At 39.0% G+C, this 22,437-nt stretch overlaps 1 protein-coding gene across 6 annotated transcripts; it reads right to left on the reverse strand.

Moving 5' to 3' along the window:
• Positions 1-598: 598 nt before the first annotated feature.
• On the reverse strand, positions 599-17,933 carry RNF146 (ring finger protein 146). 6 transcript variants are annotated; one of them, XM_016190510.2, is made up of 3 exons: positions 17,818-17,933; positions 6,173-6,268; positions 599-1,689 (listed from the first exon to the last, which is right to left on the reverse strand). In XM_016190510.2, coding segments are annotated over exons 2-3 (1,074 nt in total). In that variant the 5' UTR covers positions 6,175-6,268; positions 17,818-17,933; the 3' UTR covers positions 599-617. The 6 variants fall into 6 exon arrangements, with proteins under 6 accessions (XP_016045996.1, XP_016045994.1, XP_060046484.1 ...); XM_016190508.2 differs by having other exon boundaries at positions 6,109-6,268; XM_060190501.1 differs by lacking the exon at positions 17,818-17,933 and adding an exon at positions 17,667-17,796.
• Positions 17,934-22,437: the final 4,504 nt, after the last annotated feature.

Consider the following 22,437-nt stretch of genomic DNA (forward strand, 5'->3'; position numbering starts at 1 on the left):
AATGTGGATTGAGAGAAACTTCAAATTACAAGGACTAGACAGCAAAACCTATAGGAACATCGTGAAGTGTTACAGACAAAATGCAGAAATATGTTATTAGCTGTTTCTTTACATTTCCATTTCAGTAACTTCACTATTAAATAGTTGTTATTCACCTATTTTCAAATCCTATTACATATCAATTCTCCTATTAATCTCCCTGTTCGTGCTGATCCCAGACATCTCCTAGGTACCCAATGTTAATAATGGTTTTATGTCAATCCATGCAGAAAAATAAAACACAATGGAGTCAAGTGAGGACTGTAATGCACAAATACACATACATTGGCCAAAAGAATTGAAGACATTCAAACAAACGAACAAACAAAAACCTATAAAATAAACAGACCTCGGAAACTGGGTTATTACTAACAGCTCTCAACTATTAACACCCAAATTCCTTATATTAAATAAATTTCTCAATGGACATGTTAAGACTTTAATTACAGGTCTATCCTTCCCATACCCCTTCCCACCCCAACTCCCAAAAATGCACTACTGGGGATGAGTATAATGTTACGTGGGCAAAAATTTACAGATAACCATTTGAACCATGAGCCAGAGCTGAAGACTTTTATTTAAACTTCAGTTACAGTGCACTGTCCATCAGGCCTTCTAGATCTGACACTCACTGTCCCGCCCCCTGCAACTGACCGATCAGTTCCTGATTGATCTGACCGCTCAGATACTGTCTGGTTTGCATTAGGAACTAAGAGTCTCTGTTGGGTCAAGGAGTGTTGTGCAACGAGCGCAGATACATCCTCACTATCACTACTGGCATCTGATTCAGTTTCTTCAATGGAGGTGTCTGGTGCTGGTCCCCTGCCTGAAGACGGTGATTCATGATCTTCTTCTCCTTCCCCTCTATGACTCCTTTCAGTTATGCTATCGCCACTGAGCTGTAAATGAGCAAAAGAGTCTTCCAAAGTGCTTGCATCAGGGGATGGTGTTACAGGACTTGTTAATTGGCCGTCTACTGATGCCAGGGGCCTTACAGAAGATGACACCAAAGGCTGAACAGAAGCTCCACTCTGTGCTGATACACTGTCCGCTCCGTCAGCAGAGCTCTCTCTTGCTAGGTTTATAGTACTAGTATCACAGTCCAGCCTAAGTCCAGCTACTCCTTTCTTTGGTATATCTATTATATCCCGCTTAATTTTCCGACGACGTCCATGTTCATTTCTCCTATACTGAACCATATTTTCAAGGTCAGCAACATACAGAAATCCAGCAATTAACATTTCAGTGCTCTTTTTGCCTTTGGAAAAAGCATCTTCCAGCTCCCTACTAGTACGTTCGTCATACTGCCACCACCCATTTCTTCCTTCATAATACCATGCATATTCACCGTTTCCCCGACTTGCTGCTTTGAGTTCTTCTGGTGACAGTAAGGTTGGTTTGTCAAGGAAATCCTCTGGAATTTCTTGTCGACAGAGGGCACATCGCTTTCCAAGCCATGAAGCTCCCTTTACACACAGATAGCAGAAAACATGCTTACAGGGTAGACTGACTGGGTGGACACATGTCTGCAGACAAATTGCACATTCAGGGACAGTTAGAGAAGGTGTAGTGTTAGGACAGGACTCGCTTGTCTTCCTGTTGGTAGGAAGCATGTTTGGTGAGTGATCAATTTCACCACAGCCAGCCATCCTAAAAAAAAATGAGAGGAAATACACATAATATTAAAACAGTGTTTTAATTTTTCCAACATTTTAATGATTTAGCAAACATTGCTAAGCATCTACTGTGTGCAGTCTACATACTATATACAATAAGGATACAAAGATAAAGGGAAAAGCTAACTTTTGATTTGGTTATTAATCATTTTCACTTGCAGGAAGTACTGAGGTAACAAAAATTCAATCCAGGTAAAGGTTTTAAGGAGGTCAGGCACCTGGTTAAGCTCACACAATACAGTGCACAAGGACCCGGGCTCAAGCCCCCTACCCCCCACCTGTAGGGGGAAAGTGTTGCAAAGTGGTGAAGCAGAGGTGCAAGTGTCTCTCGTCTCCCCATCTTCCTCTTCCTCTCAATTTCTGGCTGTCTCTATCCATTAAATAAATAATTTTTTAAAAGATTTTAAGCAAACATGCTAGGCACTGCAAACCTTCAAACTATTCTAAGATAAGCCTTTGTCTTTAAAGATCTTAAAACTTAATCATAGGAGGGCATATGCTGCTCAATTGGTGAACTAATGTTCGTCTATTTTCTCTCTGAAAACAGTTGGCAATGTACAATATATTTTGATAGGTTCTCAAAGACATTTGTATTTATTCCCTAAATACAAAATCTTAGTACTTCCCAAAATTGTAAGAGATGGAACACTACACAATTCATTTAGTAAAAATTCATAGTAGTAGTATCTGCCCCAGTTAATCTTATACTGTGGCACATAAATCTATGTACATTATTTTCAATTTGGCTAAATACTATATAGGCAGCATCCTACCTTTAAGAGGTTAATAACAAGAAATTTTTTTCACTTATAACATGCTTCCAGGAATTAATTTTTTCTTATTTGAAAATGAAAATAATTCAAGTTTTGACGTAAGTGTTGTGAAGTGATGAATTTATACAGAAATGCTAAACTCAGTATCTGAAAGCCTGTACAACAATACCTATTGATAATACATTCTCACCACACAGCATACTATACCTGCTAACTGAATTTTAGCTTCTTATTTTTATGTTTATTGGCAAAAGCCATATATATATATATATATATATATATATATATATATATATATATATGGGTGAATCTCAGGAAAAGAAGTCTGTGAAAAGTTGTAAGGACTGCCTATCTAGTAATAACTCAACACATTCCACTACTACATTAAAATACCAGGATAACTTTAAACATTATAACAGCAAAAATACTGAAATTAGCTGGAAAACAATAATTTATGCAGTATTACATACATTTAAACTTAGGCTGAAAACATCCATTTTCAACAGAATTATTTTAAATGTTTTCATATTTATCGAAAGCCCCCAATATGAAAAAGAAAATAAAAAATTGTCCATGTACAAGTATTAAGTAATCTGAGTAATTTAACTAATTAAGATGTTTGATTTTATTCATAAGATAATTGAAGCAATGAGTTAATACTTATCACTACACTGGGAATAATAATTGTAATAAGATATATATACATATACATACATACATATATACATATATATATGGTTTATAGCCTAAACTAAGTAAGTACCTTTAGGTAAAGAACAAAGGTAAATTTGAAACATAAAAAGAAAAAGTCTGTCAAGATATAATAAAATATCCAACATTTGATCTGGACCGTAAGTGTAACCTTTTTTTTTGTTTGTTTGTTTACTTTATAATCACCTGGGCTTCTCTGCTCTAGGCCAACATTTTTCAGAGAGAAGACACCAAAGCTGTCTCCAGAATGTTAGGACCTGTACTTCAGTCTGTACTGTGCACTTAATGAAGCAGACACATTATTCAGGTGAACTATCTTGCAGACTCTAAAAGATTTTAAAAGTGAAATTCCTATCTGATACAGTTAACATATTAAAATTGAGTTTTCAATCTAAAAATTTTATGCTCTACCTTGGTTTTTTTTCTAATATTCTAAGTTTTTATTTGTATGATAGAAAAGAAAGAAATCAAGAAAAGGGGAGATAGAGAAAGAGATAAAGAGAGAGAACTACAGCAGTGCTTCATGGCTAGTGATGCTTCCCTCTTGAAGGTGGGGGACATGGAGGCTTAAACCTGGGTCCTTGAGCACTGTGTGTGTGTGTGCCCTCAACCAAGTGCACCACCATTCAGCCCCTTACTGTCTAATAGTCTAAAGGACTCTTATTCTTTTGATCTATTTTGCATAATTTCAATGATTGTCAAACATTTATATGTGAGGCAAAATAGCACATATTGAAACAAGGATTGTTCAGAAGAATAGGGGGGAAAAGACCATGGACATTATAATCTTCGAAAACCACTATTAAATAACCAATAGAGCAGAAGTACACTACAGTTTGCAGTGAGTACCTCCCTAACACTTCCTCTCCACTATTCCAAGCTTTGGATCCATGATTGCTCAACAATTTGTTTGGCTTCGTATGTTAACTCTCTTTTCAATCACCAGGTTCCAGATGCCACCAGGATGCTGGCCAGGCTTCCCTGGATTGAAGACCCCACCAATGTGTCCTGGAGCGGGGGGGGGGCGAGGGGGGGGGAGCTGATGCTTCACAGGCTATGAAGTAGGACTGCAGGTCTTTCTCTCCTCCTCTCTGTCTTTCCCATCTCTCTCTCCATTTCTCTCTGTCCTATCCAGCAACAATGACATAAGTAACAACAACAATAATAATGACAACAATGATAAAAACAGGGCAACAAAAAAGGAAAATAAATAAATACAAATAAAGAAAATATCAAAATATTTTTTAAAAATAGGGATGAATTATCACATTTTATTTTCATATTCTTGGTACTTCACTATGTTTGGCTCAGAGTGGATGACTACTAGTTGTTCCAAAGCTAATTCCCCAGTATTCTGTTATTAGTACCAACTCAATTCCTCCAAGCTCTTGAGTAAATTCACTATGAATTAAAATGTGATAATGCATTATAGTTAAAAAAATAACAATTACACTATGAAGAAAGTTTAATTCAGGGTTTAGTAACTAGATTTCTAGCTAAGATGGTAAATTAGCAGTCTGTTTCGTTTTGCTATCAGAACAAACTATACAACTTTGACTGAAAAACCAGCAGAGAAAGAAACTTGAGCACTAACAATGAAAGAAAAAAAAGCCTAGAATCCAGGCAACAAGGATAGAGAAGCTTTTATAACAAGTCTGTGCCCTGATAGGCTCTGTGTTGCCTGCAGTTTCCTGTTATTAAATCATCTACCTTACTAGATCTCAGCAAATCAGTCATTCTCTCTGCAACTGTCATCTGCTGTTGATCACTGGACTCCACTGTAGCCACCTAGCTGGCCTGCCTAGGCCTGTTATTACCACCAGAACCTCCACTGGTGCTGCCCACTGAAGTCTGCCCTGGTGCCTTTGTGACCAGCTACCTCCTCTTCTGCCTACCTAACCCACCTTAACTCAATTACAACACATATGTTCACAACTTTGCAACATCAGGGGAGGGGAAAAAAAATAATAAAGAGGGTGGAGGGGATAAGCCATGTGTTAACTGCAGGCAAATGAAAGCAGTCTTTGTAGAACTCAGTCCCCATAGTAACAGGACCATTGGGGTGGAGCCACAGAAAAACATGCCACTGGGGCAGACTGCCACTGTACTTCAGCCAGTTTGTGGTATATCTACAACCTCAAATGTCTAGGTTGGCAGCACCATACAGATATAGCCCAAGTCAGGAACCTGTGACTGCAAATCTTTGGTCACTGTCCAAACAGACCACTGGCCTGGCCTTTACCAGAGACTAAAACACAGTGGGAAAACAGAGGAAAGTACCTACAATTGTGGGTCAAGACAGCAGCTTGAAGAAAACCCCAAATTCAACAGAGCTACATAAATCTCTCAAAGAAGACTTCAAAGTAAGGGCCCTAAGAATACTCCCTGAATTGAGATCTAAAGAAGAGGGCTGCAACAACTTAAAAAAAAATTATGAGGAAAATTATTGAAAAATTCATTAAGGGTCCTCAGAGGAAGGGAGAGTGTAGTGACTGTGTAAGAAAACCACAGCAGAGGGGAATGCCTGTAGGAAGATAGGAAGTGGAAAGTAGGAGAAACATAGAAGCTACCAAAAGGAAAAAGAACAAAAAGAAAACACTAAAACAAAGCTAGCATAAGAGAGCTATGGAGCCAACACCTGTACCACTTGGGTGAAGGAAGAGAGAAAAGGATAAAAGATTCGTATTTGAAAAAATATAAGATAGACTTCCCTAACTCAGGAAGCTCAAGGAAATACAAGAAAAATGACCCCAAAACCAAGTTCACCAAGGCATATAATTAAAATAGCAAAAGCTCAAAGACAAATAGACTTCTGAGAGCAGGTAAAGAAAAGGAGTCACTTATAAGAGAAATACCATATGACAGTTTGTTGTAGACATACAACTAAATATGACAGAAATTTGACTTACTGCATTTTTATATCAGTCCACTTAATTTCATACAACTTTAGAAAAACTGTGACACTGTATTTACATTTCTATTACAGATGCCTGCCACGAAAATAAACCATCTTCATTAGCAGTCAGTCAGTTTACAGTATTTTCTCTTCCACTGTGGTTTCATCCTGTGCTGCAAAAGAAAAAATAATTCAAAGTTAACTTCTCCACAAACCAAGTGTGATCAACAAAATTAATTTAGTGACAAGTTGTATCTTAAAAGTGTAGGGGGGAAGACAATGGTGCCTGCTTTTTATCACGGATATAAAACAATACAACAGATACTCTATTGTACTCAAAGTTCTACCTAGAGTGACTATACAGTGAAAAAAAAATTATGAAAGGCAATGAAATTGATGAGTAAGAAGTAAAACTTTTATTTAGAAGCAGCAGAATTATTCTCTATATGGGAAATATCAATCCTCTAAGGAAACCATGACAAGCAAGTTCAGTAAAAATGTGGGCTACAAGTATAATGAACAAAAAAAAGTTGTGCTTCTATATACTTAGCAGTCAATAATCCAAACAAACAAACAAACCCAAAATACCAAGGCCAGGAGAGAGCTTACCAGGTAGAATGCACATCTTTCTGTCAAGGCCCTGAATTTGAGCTTGCTACCACAGGCATGGGGTTGTGGTCTCTCTCTCCCTCCCTCTCTCTCTCTTTCCCAAATAATGAAAAAACGTCTCCTAGGGAAGTCACTTAGTAATGGTGTCAAATATGTATGAGGTCCACGCACGCTCTGGGGGAAGGATGGGGCAGGCAATCCACTTGGACAATGTACTGCTTTGCCAGCTTTGAGCCTCACTATACTGAAGGAAGTTTCAGTTCTCTGGTCTCTTTTCACTCTAGAACAGGGTAGAGTAGGGTAGGGGCAGGGGCAGGGGCAGGGGCAGGGGCAGGAGCAGAGTAGTAGTAGAGCAGAACAGAACACCTAGGAGTCAATTTAGCCAAGAAGGCAAAAAAATTTTATGTTGAAAACTATAAAACACTGCTGAAAGAAATTAACACAAGATAGCAAATTGGCATTTGTGGATTAAAGACTATAAATATAATGATACTAGTTCAAATCATCTATAGGTTCTGTATAATTCTCATCAAAATTCTAATAGCCTTTTCTTCAATAATGGAAAAGCACTCATAAAACTACAAGAGGCCCCAAAATACCAAAACAGTCTGGAAAAGGAAGAACCTAGATAGAGGATTCATAACAGCCAATTTCAAAACTTGATTATAAAACTAAAATATCAAGACAGTATGGTGTTAAGGATAGGGAAATACTTCAGTAGACCAAAGAAACAAACTCATACACTAATTTTGAAACAGTCAACTGATTTTTCAAAAGGAGTGCCAAGTCCATGGCCAAAGAACAGTTTCTTCAACACATGCTAGGGCAATAGAAAATCCACATGCAAAGAATGAAGTCAGACCCCCTATTTCATTGTTCATTTTCACATTTTAAGCGAAAAAGGACAACTGGACGAATGATCTAAATGTAAGTAGTAAAACCATACAATCTTATAAGAAAACAGAAGAAAAACCAGACAATCTTATATGAAAACATAAAAGTAAATCCCCCATTACTATAGATTTGGCAATGAGTTCTTAGATATGACAGTAAAAGCATGAGCAACAATACAAAAGCTAGATAAACTGGACATTATCAAAAGTAAAAACAAAGTTAAAATTTACAGAATAGGAGAGAATCTTTGTATACCCTGTATCTGGTAGGGCTTAATATGCAGAATATATAGAGATGAGGGAGATGGTATTATGGCTATGCTAAAAGACGTTCATTCTAGAGGTTCCAAAGTCTGAGGTTAAATTTACAACACCACTGTAAGCCAGGGCTTAACAGTGCTCTAGGGGAAAAAAAAAAAAACGAATGTATAAAAAACAGCAATAAAACTTGAATAGACATTTCTTCAAAGAATATACGTAACTGGTCAGTAATGAAATAAACCAGAGCTGAGCAACAGCTGGGGGTAGGGCAGTAGTGCAGCGGGTTAAGCGCAAGGTCCGGCAGAAGGATCCCAGTTCTGTGTGTGTGTTGGCAGTGGCACACCCAGTTGAGATAAACATTACCAGGCACAAGGACCCCAGCTTTGTAAGCAGTGAAGCAGTGCTGCTCTCTCTCTTCAATTCCTCTGTTATCAAAGAAGGGAAGAAAAAAAAGAAAAGAAAAAATGGCCACTGGAAGCAGTGGATTCATTGAGCAGGAAATGAGCCCCAGTGATAACCCTAGTGGCAATAAAAAAATTATATAAAAATAAAATTAAAAGGGGTGGCTGAGGATGGTGGTGGGTAGGGTAAGGGGGACAGGGAGATAATAAAGCTCTCGGGCTCTAGGGTCAATTCCCACACTAGTGCTGAGTAGTACCCTCTGGTAAGGGGGTGGAGAGTAAGCTGTCATTTATATTTTTATACACACACAAATTAAGTGAAACAAGTTCCATTGGAATAAAGTAAAAATAAAAAAGAGGCTCATTTCTTATAACTCAATACATTCTTTCACTCTTGCTGCCTTCTCTGTCCTAACCTGAAAGAAAAGAAAGGGACAAAGGAAAGGGGAGGGAAAGGAGAGAAAGTGTCTCAAGGACAAGGTGATCATGACTACTAAGGGAAGGGAAAGAGAAGGGGTAGGGAAGAGAAGGGGAAGGAAAGGGAAGGGAAGGGAAGGGAAGGGAAGGGAAGGGAAGGGAAGGGAAGGGAAGGGAAGGGAAGGGAAGGGAAGGGAAGGGAAGGGAAGGGAAGGGAAGGGAAGGGAAGGGAAGGGAAGGGAAGGGAAGGGAAGGGAAGGGAAGGGAAGGGAAGGGAAGGGAGACAATGTGTGCTAAGACAAGGTGATCATGTTTACCAAGACTTTCTGCAACTTCTATGCATGCCCAAGTTTACAACCACTAAGTCATAGTTCCTTAAAAATGCCTCTTGTCTAGAGAATTTAAGAGGCATCAAAGAAAACATTTCCACACAAATTCTTTCTTCTCATTTTTTCTACTCCACCACACCCACTAGAGACAGAACATCATAAAATGCAGATGAGGCATAAATGACTAAAGAAATGGTTTAGGTCTCATAACAACAATAAAATAGTAAAAAGTGGAATCTTCTTTTGGCCTCATGTGCCTCTCAAAGTATAGGAATTTACCACCCTAAAATATCTAGGATTTTAGTGTTTACAGATAAATATGTTATGTGGTCTTTTAAATACAAGTCAGCTAACCTCATCAAATGTTTAAAAGAAAATTCTTTCTAAAGGAATTTCAAGTGTAAGTTATTTTTAAGATTACCTCCAAATAACTTGATTTCATTTATTCTACCTTTAGAACTTACTCTTGGGGGTCAGCGGTAGCGCAGCAGGTTAAGCGCATATGGCGCTAAACACAAGGACTGGCTCAAGGACTCTGGTTGGAGCCCACCCGACTCCTCACCTGCAGGGGGGTCACTTCACAAGCAGTGAAGCAGGTCTGCAGGTGTCTTTCTCTCTCCCTCTGTCTTCCCTCCTCTCTCAATTTCCCTCTGTCCTATCCAACACCAACTGCAACAAAAGGAAAAAAATAGCCTTTAGGAGCAGTGGATTCCTAGTGCAGGCACCCCAGTAATAACCCTGGAGGCAAACAAAACAAAACAAATCAAAACAAAACAAACTTACTCTTTACATGATACAGACTCTACTACCCTCCCAACTCTTTGGCTTTACCTGTAGGTGCTACAACTAATGGCAACACAAGTCTCTTTATAAAACTACCTATGTTCTCACACATGGAACAGGAAGTAGCATTCTAGTATTTTGATAGCATTGCTCTTACTAGATAAGTATTTTTTAATTCTTTACCACTGCTCATAATCACCTATAGGTATTCTCTGACTTAGTCATCTAATTATTGGTCTCTTCATTCTCTTCACACATTACTATTAACTTAAGTATTTTCTTAATCTCTCTCTTTTTTTTTAAAGACTGAAACAGAGATAGAGACAGAGAAAGCAGAGAGTGAAAGAACACCCAAGCTACTTTCAAGGCAGTGATGGCAGAGTTTAAAACTGGATCTTGAACATGACAAAGCAGCATAAGTTATTTCACAGGCTGTATTTTCTTTCTTCCTTTTTTCTTTCCCTCCTCTTTTTTAGAACTACTTAATACCCAGTTTAAAGGCTTTTAAATTGCACCACTGAGGTTGCTTTTTATTAAATAGGCATTTTCAGATCCTAAACCTAGAGACTCTAGGCATGGTTGTTTAAACCCAAGAATTTCATGATGCAAATAATTCACTGAATTTTCAGTTCCTAAAACCGTAATTCCATGAATTTCAAGTTCCCTTGCCCAGACACATTCCATGCAGAAACATAACATGGCCACATTTAGAAACTGATGCCACCTAAAACTGTTCTCTCTCTCTCTAAAATCTTAATCTTAATCTCAAATCATTAGCCCTGCAGTTCACTTATTAATTCCTCCACTTAGGAATCTTTAATTTCACAAGGAACTTGAGTCTCTTGAACATCTTCTTTCCTCTATTCAAGGATCTCACTTCCTTTCCTACATAATCTGGAACCTACTCATTCTTTTTTTTTCCTTAACAGAAACCTTGTCCTCCTCACAACTTTTTCTCTCATACACTCTTATTTTACAAACCCTCATCTCTGAATGAATCTTAATCTTACAATTTGATACTTCAGCTTCCATGGTTTAACCAGCCAAATTCTATCAAATTTTAACTCACAACACCTTTGGCATCTACTGCTCTCTTATTATTACTAATCCCCTAGTGTTTGACCTATCTTCTCAATTGGATCCTGGGGCTACTGTTAAAACTTATCGTCTTGCTTCAGTATCACTTGGCTTATTCGCAAAGCTTCTGAATGAAATGCTTAAAAGGCAGAATAGAACATACTCCTTGCATAAAGGAAGTCAAACTGGCTGTCCATCCAATACAATAAAAGCAAGTCTCCTTAACATAACATTCACACATCTTCAGGAGCTAAGATGCAAATACTCTTGTATTCTTTGTCGGTCATTGTGGTTTCACCACTACAGGATGATTTTTCAGACAGAAATAAAGACAAAGGGAAACCAAAAGAAAAAAAGAAAAGAAAAGAAAAGAAAAGAAAAGAAAAGAAAAGAAAAGAAAAGAAAAGAAAAGACTTCACAGCACCAAAGCTTCTCCCAACCTGGTTAACTAACATGGAAATAGGAACCATCCCAGATGAGTTATCACACCAGTCCAACACTCTTGTTTTACTGATCTTCTACAACTATTCTCACAGATTAATAACACTGTTATTCCAGTGTGGCCAGAGTTCTCTGAATTTCTCTTATATTCTGTATTTCCTCCTGCATAGTATGTTCTACCTCTTATGAACAGATACAACTTTTTCTACCTCTAAAATATTTCCTCATGCCTATGTTTTGCACATCCTTCCATTACTGAACTTACTATGCACTGAAATTATTTATCTGATTTCACAGTTATGAGCTCTCTGAACATAGAAACTGTCTTTGTATCTCCATGTGGCCAGTAACTTTCCAATTAGTTTTTGTTAATCTGAAATTGGTATTTCTTAGAAGAACAAAAACAAACTTCCTAAAATAATGGTTGAAATAAAATACTAAAAAAAAACACATTTATTTCCATAATACAATATTTAAATTCTAATTGTGAACAAGGCACCAGTCACTAGCGATATATAAATTCTCATTCTTTTCTTTTAAAGAAGTTAACAACAAAAAGAGTATTATATTTACAAATATAAGATTCAAATTTCCATCTCATGACAGGCACAGCAATAGCTACTGTTTGTTGATAATGAGTTTTCCAGAATATCGATAAAAATCTAAGGGTAAACTAATGACAAATACTACAAACTACAGTGACTTTCCAGCTCTTGTATTCCATGAATAATTTGCAAAGTAAAGATTAAATGGATAGGATCCCGGTTCGAGCCCCCGGCTCCCCACATGCAGGGGGTCACTTCACAGGCAGTGAAGCAGGTCTGCAGGTGTCTTTCTCTCCTCCTCTGTCTTCCCCTCCTCTATTTATCTCTGTCCTAACAATGACGACATCAGTAACAACAATAATAATAACTATAACAGCAATAAAAAAGGGGGCAACAAAAAAGAAAATAAATAAAATTTTTTTAAAAGATCAAATGGATAATAATGGTTGGTGGAAATTTATCTAAAGCCCGTAATCTAGAAACTAGCTATGCAAACTGCAGGCAGTCTATTACATTTTCATTTCCTAAAATCCAAAATTCAGTGAATTTTAAGTCCTTCTACCTGAAACACCCCAACCAGAAACAAAATAGCATAACCACAGCAATGCAAGATCTAGCTGGTAGCTCCTTACAAAAGAAATTTCTGAGGCCTTGTGCTAAACCCACAAAATCAAACCTTCAGGTGATTCATATGCACATTAAGGATTCCATAAGCACTAAGTTTGGAACCATGTCCTTGGGTACACAAGACATCCCTGTGAAATAAGACTATATGCATTTCATAATGAAGATAACCCAAGTTTCAAGGACTTAAACCTAAATGCCAAAGCTACCGATACTGGGAGAATGGATTCAAGCTCAATATATTTTATCTCAAAGAAAAGGTCTAAAATAACACGACCAAGCAGAAATGTCAAGCCTAGGGGGGTCAGGTGGTAGCGCAGTAGGTGAAGCACAAGTGGCGCAAAGCGCAAGGACCGTCCTAAGAATCCTGGTTCAAGCCCCTGGCTCCCCACCAGCAGGGGAGTCACTTCACAGTGGGTGAAGCAGGTCTGCAGGTGTCTATCTCTCTTTCCTCCTCTCTCCATTTCTCTCTGTCCTATCCAACAACTACATCAATAACAGTGATAATAACCACAACAACGATAAAACAACCAGGGCAACAAAAGGGAAAAAATGGCCTCCAGAAGCAGTGGATTTGTGTATGAAGTTTGGTGTTTTTGTACATTTTTACCACAACACACACACACACACACACACACACACACCAAATGCTTGACAGTTCCATGTGAACAGGAGCTCCTACAACAGGCATGTACATTTAAACTGCTTGTATATTAACATGTTTTAATACAAAAATAGTAATTTATTAAAAGAATCAAAGAATGTGAATTACCCACAACTTTGCTGGGCACAGGGAGAAAAAAATAAAATTGTATATTCTGTTGTGATAAAAGCTAAATGCTCCCAATTCTGCTAAACTGTCTCACTATATGAATACAGGGCCTTAAATGCCAGATGGGCAAAAGACAGTAGATAGATGACATGCAATACAAAGTGGTCATGTGAAATAGTCCTCAGAAAACTTTCACATTATTTAAAACCAAACTTTTTTTAAAGTGTTGGTAGAGGGAGAGATTTAGCTTCAAAAAAAAAAAAAAATGACAAGAAAGATGTTGTAACTACAGGCTAGAATTACTACAGGCCAGCATTTTGGCAAAAACAAATAATCAAAGATATATAATTGCCACTGAAACAAAAAAATTATAAACTATAAACTAAAATCAATACAATTTATTAATCACTATGATTATCCAAAATATACTGACGTGCAAGTCAGTTAATGGGTTATCCTTTCCTTAAATGAAAATTTGTTAAGCTACTAAAAAATTAACATGAAAATACCTGTAACATAATTATTTCTTTCTAAATTTTTTTTAATCTTTATTGGATAGTGAAAGCCCGCAATCGAGAAGGGGGTGGTAGAGAGGAATAAGAGACAGAGAGACACCTGCAGCCTTGCTTTATCATTCCCAAAGCTTTCCGCCTGCAGGTGGGGACCAGGGCTTGAACCCAGATCCTCATGCATTGTAACAAGTGCGCTCAACTAGCTGTGCCACCACCCATCCCCTACATAATTATCTCAAACTTTTATAAATTCTAGATGAAAAATAGTGACTAACTAAAAAATATAGAATTTAGATATTATCAGTAAATTTAAGTTATCCAATTAAATAATAACCTAGAATGAATATTGTATTAATAATCTGTGGCAAGGCACCAGCTGGTGGTGCACCTGGTTGAGCACACATGCTACAATGTGTGAGGACCAGGGTTTGAGGACTAGCCCCACCCCACACCCCACCTGTAAGGGAAAGCTTTGCAAGTGGTGAAGCAATGTTGCAGGTGTCTCTCTCTTGTCTCTCTCCCTCTCTATAATCCCCTCTTCCTCTCAATTTCTGGCTGTCTTTATCCAATAAATAAATAGATAATTTTTTTAAAAAATCTGTGACCATTTAGTAAATCATATTCATGCACTATTACTTTCTCTGAAATATCTAGAATTACAATTCCATATTTTAAGTTAATTTAAGGTTAAAAAAATCAGGTAAGTTCAAATAAGTATCTTTAAAAGAGGTTAAAAAAAAAGATAAGCATATACATGTTAAATTTTAAATATTTTTAAATTGCTGTTATTTTTCTAATTACACACAGCCAGTTTTTCTTAATTCCATTCAAAATACATGAAACAAGACCTTGTCTAGAGAAGCAGTGAAATAAAAATTCAACCCCTCTAACTCCTGACATTCAAACGAGATGGGGGGAACTAAAACTACGGAGAATAATCTGCAGATACTTCTTAGTATTTTAAGAGTCCTAAATAAAGAAACGCAGCTAATTTCCTTTTAAAAATAACAGCAAGTCCCATAAAAACAGAGTAATGTCTGGCAATCTGTAATAATCAAGCACTAAATCTGTACATTTACCCCTCCTGAAATGTGGGTCTTTTTTTTTTTTTTTAAACAAAACATGAACCGTAATTGTGAGTAAATACTGTCCTTTAATCATATTAATGTAAGTTCCAAAGCTTACAAACATTTGTATAAATAAGCAAAGGAAGTTCTGCTGTAAATTACGTGTAGCTGGAGTCGGGCGGTAGCGCAGCGGGTTAAGCGCAGGTGGCGCAAAGCTCAAGGACTGACGAAAGGATCCCAGTTTGAGCCCCCGGCTTCCCACCTGCAGGAGGGTTGCTTCACAAGCGGTGAAGCAGGTCTGCAGGTGTCCATCTTTCTCTCCCCCTCTTCTTTCCATTTCTCTCTGTCCTATCCAACAACGACGACAACAATAATAACTACAACAATAAAACAACAAGGACAACAAAAGGGAATAAATAAATATTAAAAAAAAAAATTACGTGTGGCCATGGCCAAGCCACAACTTCTAAGTCTTAGTTATTTCAACCTATTCTAATTCTAAACTCTAAATACTTTAACAGGTATTTAATGACAGATTTTGTTTCAACTCATTCAAAAGGTAGTAAGCCATGACACTAAATGGTTCATAAATAAGCACAGGTGGTTGAAGCAGAATGTTAGTAAAACGCATTCGTTTCCATATCCACAAAGACTGTTCCTAATCCAGACTTGTTCATAAATTCAGGACCTACTTACAATTATAAACTAAGGAAGAGAATAAACAAGACCACCAACAAAAAGACTCAGAAACTTCAAGTGGTCTATCAGGCATGTCATACTAGTAAATACCTAAAACATATAATACATATTTTTAATTTTTATTATCGGATAGAGACAGAAATTGAGGGGGGTGGGAGATAGACAGGGAGAGACAGAGAGACACCTGCAGCCCTGCCCCAGCATTTGTGAAGCTTTCCCCCTGTGAGTGAGGGCCTGGGACTTGAACCCGGGTCCTTGGGCACTGCAATGCGTGTGCTTAACCAGGTGTACCACACCCTGGCCCCAATATTTTTTAACAGATAAAACAGTGTAAAGGTTTAACATTATGGGCCCCTACTGAAAATTCAAGTAGGTAGATAGTGAAACAAAATATTTGGAGCCTTTGACATAATCCTCCTAAAGCGAGGGGAGGGGCAAATCTTGACTTATGTATGACCAGTCATTTGGACAAATAGTTTTCCAAATTCTACCAAATTAAAAAAAAAAAAGCAAAAAACGGTAAATAACCAAATACCTCAGATATTTAACTTAAATTCTAAATCAAGGGGCAGGTTGAGGGAAGGCTCCAATTTAAGACATGCAGAAATAAGGCAAAAACAAATACACATCCAAAATTGATTTCTAGAGCAGCATGGTTCTCCCAGTTTGACATCCTCTCCAGTGTTTTATTTTAAGGGTACCAACACAAATGATTTATCTGCTGGTCACGAAAAGGAGAAAAAAGAAAGAAAGAAAGAAAGCAAAACCAACATCACATACCTTATAATTGTGTTGATCATGTCCCTCTCATGTCCAACTTAACACTTTTTAAAAAGTCTAAACGTAGACTCGTTTATTTAAAAAGATAAATTATTCTAAAAGATTCCAATTTCTGTGACCATGTACTACTGCAGGGAACGCTGCTTTCACTCCCAACTATACTTTCACTCCCCACCAAAAAGTATAAAGGGGGCCAGGAGCTGAAGCTGCTTCTCTCATCGCCTGACTTCTCTTCTCCATCCCAGCTTAAAATATCACAAAAATAAATTAAGTACAAATTATTATTTAAAAAGGCACCTTAAAATCCGCGCACTTTTCGAAAACTTGAGAAACAAGCCCTGACTCAAATGGCACTTGAGAAAAAGAAAAACATGATGCAAATAGGTAACGAACGGGGGGGAGGGGGTTGAGATGATGAAGTTGGCCGAATGCCTGTATATAAATATGCATGCGAATCGATTTTGCAGGCTTTCTCCAGAAACCTTTGCAAAATAAGAGAGACAACAATGGAAACACTCCCGTGCTCTTTGCAACAAGGGGGGGTGGTGGTGGTGTCAGGAAGCTAACTCTGCAGCCGGCAACAACAAGAACAAAGCAACAACAGCCTTTGCTTTTTAAGATGCATGGGGACCAGGGATGGGGGTGGAGGGTGGGTGGGTGGATAGGGTGGTGGTGGTGGTAGGAGGCTCAGCGGGTTATTAAAGAACTCTCTTTAATTGTTCCGATGTTTTAATAACCATCCAGACCAAGAAGAAATGAAGAGCAGCAGCAGCAGTGGCAGCATTGGGTTTAACCGGGTCAAGGTGGAGGGACCTGACTGTTGTACGGACGAAGCACGGACCCTGACACCCAGCAAGAGGAAAAGGAAGGAGAGAAGAAAAAGCAGCAGCAGGGAAGGACACTCCGGGGGAAAAAAAAAAAAAAAAAAAAGACAAGATGCAGACTGGGCTCCGGCAGAGGCCTCCCCAAGGCAAACAGGGTGCAGGACCACCGCCCCCGCCCCCAGCAGCGCAGCTCGTGGCTGCGGAGGCCAGAGGCGCCCGGGTCCGCGCCCGCCACCAGCTGCACCAGCCCCCGAGGCTGCAGACCAGCGGCCCGCCCGCCACCCAAGGCAGCGCCCCGACCCCGGCGGAAGAGGCTACGCAGTAATGGCCGCTGCTCCGCCTCTCGCACCCCGACCGACACCGGCTCTGTGCCGTCGTCTAGTAGCGCCCGCGGCTGCGGCGGCCGCCGGCACCGCAAAGCCCGTCCCGTCTTCCTCCACCGCCACCGCGTCGGAGGCGGCGGGCGCCCGGCACGGCTGAGCCGTCGCCTCCGGCCTCGGCGTCCACCCTCCGGCCCAAGGGCGTCCACCGCCGTACCGGCCCCTGACCCTGCCGCCGCCCCTCAGGGCCCCGAGCGCCGGGTAGACCCCGCAGCTCGTCCGGGATAAGGCTGACACCGCGGGCCATCATGCCTCTCCTCCACCTAAGGTCCCCAAGTGGCTGACATTCACCCAGCCCCGACTCCCACCTCTCCGGCCACCTCCACGGCCGCCTCTCAGGCTTTTCTCTTCGGCCTCAGAAGCCCGCAGCGGCCGAAGACGCGCGCGGTCGTCACGTGACTGGCCGTCGCGTCACGAGGGGGAGGAGCCGCGAGGGCCGGAAGCCGCGCGGCTCACCCGGGAGCTCGCGCCAGTCCCGGCGCGCCCTGAGTCCCCGCGCCCCGCCTCCTGGGCTCAGGTCTGGGTGTCCGCCCTTTCTCGCTTTTGCTTCTTAGCTCTTGCTAGTTGCTTTTACTTAACTTGTAGTTAGTTATGGACTGGACACGAAAAGAACGCAGCTGATTAGAGATTATTTGAATCAAGGGAGTAAGATTCGTATAAGGCCAGCAGGTGGTGCTGCTCAGAAACCAAACGCTGAGATCCAGAAAAAGTTGCATTGCCGAGTAAAGTGTTCTTGTAAAAAAAAAAAAAAAATCTGTCTGATCCTCAAGGACATTCCACTTCCTTCTCTTTCTCTTTCTTTTTCACCTTCTGCTCCTGCTTCTCCATCATCATCATCTTATGCTGCTGCTGCTGCTGCTGCTGCTGCTACTGCTGCTTCTGCTTCTCCTCCATCATCATCTTGTGCTTCTGCTCCTGCTTCTCCACTCCCTTCCCTCCTCCCTCCTCCTATTCCTATTTCTTTTCTCTTCTCTTCTTGTCTTTGCATGGTTGAGCAATGTAATCGAAAAGAAACGCTAGAATGTTTTTCTTTTTGAATTTCTTTAACAGAATAAAATATAGGAAGGGGGGGCCTAAACAGTAGGACTTAGTTTGGTATGTACATACGAAGTGAAATATCAAAACTTTGACATCATTCTTATTAGCATGAAGGTCATCCCCCCCCCGCTGAAATTTGCACTACAATATTTTAAATTACGTACTACAATTGTTTTACTTTTGTAGTAAAATGGATAGAGGAATGTGCTATATTTCTCTTAAGCGAGTGTGGATTTCAGCATTTCATGGCGATTTTTTTTTAACTTGTAATGCTATTGCATTTTGAGAGCTCATAAAATAGTTAGAAAAGGTTCAATGCACATTGTTTTATTCCTCTGAAATCAATTTATTTCAGAATATATAGATGCCCTTATGTAACAAGTTTTGGAAGTGTTGTCTAGTTCAGTGATGCTCACTCATGTAAGCAAAAGCACTGCTCTTTTTAAAATAACTTCTGTAATCGTAGTTCTGTAGAAATGAATGTTTTCCAATTACCCTTATCTTTATTTCATTCTTACCTATCCAGCTTTACCCTGCTGTCCCACTACCCGTGAACGGATAATAGTTAAAGCTTGATATATAAATATATATAGATAGATATTGATTGATTCCGCTTAAAGAGACAATACAGTAGGTATTAATGAACACTATGCAAGGCATTGGGTTTTTCTTTTGCACTTTATTTATTTATTGTCTTTATAGAATGGAGACAGAAATTGAGAGGGTCAGGGAAGATAAGAGAGAAAGAGAGACACTTGCAGCACTGTTTCACCACTCATAAAGCTATCCCCCCTGCAGATGGAGACCTAGGGCTCGAACCTGGGTACTTGCTCATTGTAACGTGTGTTCAACCACTGTGCCACCTCCCAGCCCCCATTATTTTTACTTTATTTATTTTTTGGATAAATACTGAGAGAAACTGGGTTGGGGAGATAGCATAATAGTTATGCAGACAGGCTCTCAATTTTGAGGCTTTGAGGTTTGAGGTTCAATAACCCACACCACCATAAGCCAGAACTGAGCAGTGCCCTGGTAAAAAGAACAGAAAAAGGAGCAGAAAGAAACTGATAAGGAATAGATGGAGAGGAAGAGAGATAGACACCTTCAGCACTGCTTCATCACTTACGAAGCTACCCTTTCCAGGTGGAGAAAGGGGTCTGAATGCTCATGAGCTTAGTAATGTGTGTGTGTGTGGGGGGGGGTTGTTGGAGATGGGGGTCAAAGCATTGTTATAATTGTATTAAGCATATTAATTATCTAGCAGTAAACATTTAGGTAACTATTATTGTCATTTCCATTTAAAGAAAAGTACAACTGAGTTTTTTCTTTTTTCCCTTTGTTGGGTGGGTTAACGTTTTATAGTCAACAATAAAATATAGTAGTTGGTACATGTGTAACGTTTCTCAGTTTTCCATATAACACTCTAATGCCCCACCTAGGTCCTCCTTTACCATAATGCTATAGGACCTGAATAATGCCCTTCCCACACCCCAACCATTTGACTTTGGTGCAATACACCAAATCTCATCCAAGTTCTGCTTTGTGTTTTTCCTTCTGTTTTTATTTTCAACTTTTGTCTATGAGTGGGCATCCCATATTTATCCTTCTCTTTCTGGTTTACCGCCCTTAACATGATTCCTTCAAGATCCATCTAAGATGTGGTGGGTGAAGAAGAGGAATTCATTATTCTTAATAGCTGAGTAGTATTCCATTGTGTATATATATACCACGATTTAGCCACTCATGTTGTTGGACACCTGAGCTGCTTCCAGGTTTTGACTATCACAAATTGTACTGTTATAAATATAGGTATACACAGAACTTTTTGGATGGGTGTATTTGGTTCCTTAGAATATATTCCCAGGAGAGGAATTACAAGGTCATAGGCTAAGTCCACTTCTAGCCTTCTGAGAGTTCTCCAGGCTGCTCTCCACAGAGGTTGGACCAATTTACATTCCCACCAGCAGTGCAGTTCCTTTGCTCCCACAACCTCTCCCAGTTGAAGTTTGAATCCAGAGAGAAACTAATGTCCACCTAGTCCAACTCTTCATTTTCTCATTTAATAAATAGATTTAGCAAGGTTCATTGACTTGTTTTAAGACTTTCCTTCTCCACATAGTACCAGGAGTAGAACACGGGTGTTTTCTGATTCACAATTTCTGATACGGTTTTAATTTTGGTTAAATAAATGTCCCAGTTACTCTCAGTGTTTATCTAGAGCAATTTCTCTAAATTATAATCTGTCTGTTTACCCATCAATCTAACCCTCCACTCACACACTGGAAAGAGATTAATCAACTAGGATCCCATTAATATGCTTAACAGATTTCAAAGTCTTTGAACTACACCCATAATTTCAGTCATTCCAGTGAGTAGTTGATTCTTCCTTCGTTCAATCTGTCCTTAGTTCTTCTCTTTCTCTTATATTTCATATTAACTTTATTACTAATCTGCGGACTGTCTTCAAAATACCGTATAGCAAGCTTCTGACTACTTACTACTTCTGATATAACCTACATCATCTCTTGCTAGGATTATTGCAAAGGTCCAAGAACTGGTTGTCTTGCTTTAGTCCTTATTTTCTTTGAGGTATTTGTCTGTCTGTTTACCAGAACTCTGCTCAGCCTTGGATTATGGTACTGTGGTGGACTGAAACTTGGATCTTTGATGCCTCAGACATTAAAGTTTTTTTGCATACCATCAAGCTACCTCCCCAGCACTGAGTCAGTTCGCAACGCAGGTCAAAGTAAAACTATTTTTTTAAAAAAGTTAGATTATACAGGTTCTATAATCAAAGTTTGTCTTGGTTGCCCGAAGTGAAAACCAAAGCTTTATGAGAAAACCAAAGTGGCTTTATGAGTTTCTACTCTTTTACCTCACTAATGTACACATTCAGCTTTGTGTTCTCAGAAGAGGCTACACAAACTCACAACCTGTTTTTGTGACTTTTTTTTTTTGCTTAAGTCACTCTGAGAAATGGTTTTCTCCTTCTGTGTTCAAATGTCTTCCCCCCCCCCCCTTTCTGTCAGTCTTTTCTTTGCTACCCTATTTTAAATCATAACATCTTCAAAGCCAGGAGGTGACCTACCTGTAGTTAAGCCCCTGGTCCTCACCTGCAGGGGGGAAGCTTCACAAGTGGGGATGCAGGGCTGTAGGTATCTATCTATCTATCTATCTATCTCTACATCTCTACCTCCCCTCTCAATTTCTATCTCTATCCAATAATAAATAAATAAATAAATAGAAAAATTAAACCTTTAAAAAATCATAATATCTTCCAATATCAGTATTTCTTATTACCCTATTTTAATTTTTCTAATACTTTTCACAACGTATGGGATGGTTTTACATACTTATTCACCTTTAGGTGTCTTTCCATGCTGAAACATAAATCTCTCCAGGACAGAAATGCTTTATTATGTATTCCAACTACCAACAATAGTGACTAGCATATTGGTAGAGAATCTAATTGAAATGTTGAATTAACTATGTACATAGATATGTAAATACATAATAATATTTAAATTCATTAAAGCTTAACTTTATTTGTAAGCAATTGTATAAAAAATGGAGAAATTCCACTTGGCTACATATGAGAGATAAATTTCTTTTATTTTCTTTCTTTTTTTTTTTTAAACTGAGGTATTATTTAATTTATTTATTTATTTTTACCAGAGCACTGATCAGCTCTGGTTTACAGTGGTGCAGGGGATTGATTGAACCTGGGACTTAGCTTCAAAGCCTCAGGTGTGACAGTCTGTTTGTGTAACCATTATGCTATCTACCCCTGCCCAAGAGATTAATTTCTCTCTATGAATAATAAAAAATAGCATCTTTAAACATTGTCAGATATATTTTAAAATTAATAGATTTATCCCTACTCCCATGGA

This window comes from Erinaceus europaeus, chromosome 4 (assembly GCF_950295315.1).
Source record: "Erinaceus europaeus chromosome 4, mEriEur2.1, whole genome shotgun sequence".
Classification (NCBI taxonomy): domain Eukaryota; kingdom Metazoa; phylum Chordata; class Mammalia; order Eulipotyphla; family Erinaceidae; genus Erinaceus; species Erinaceus europaeus.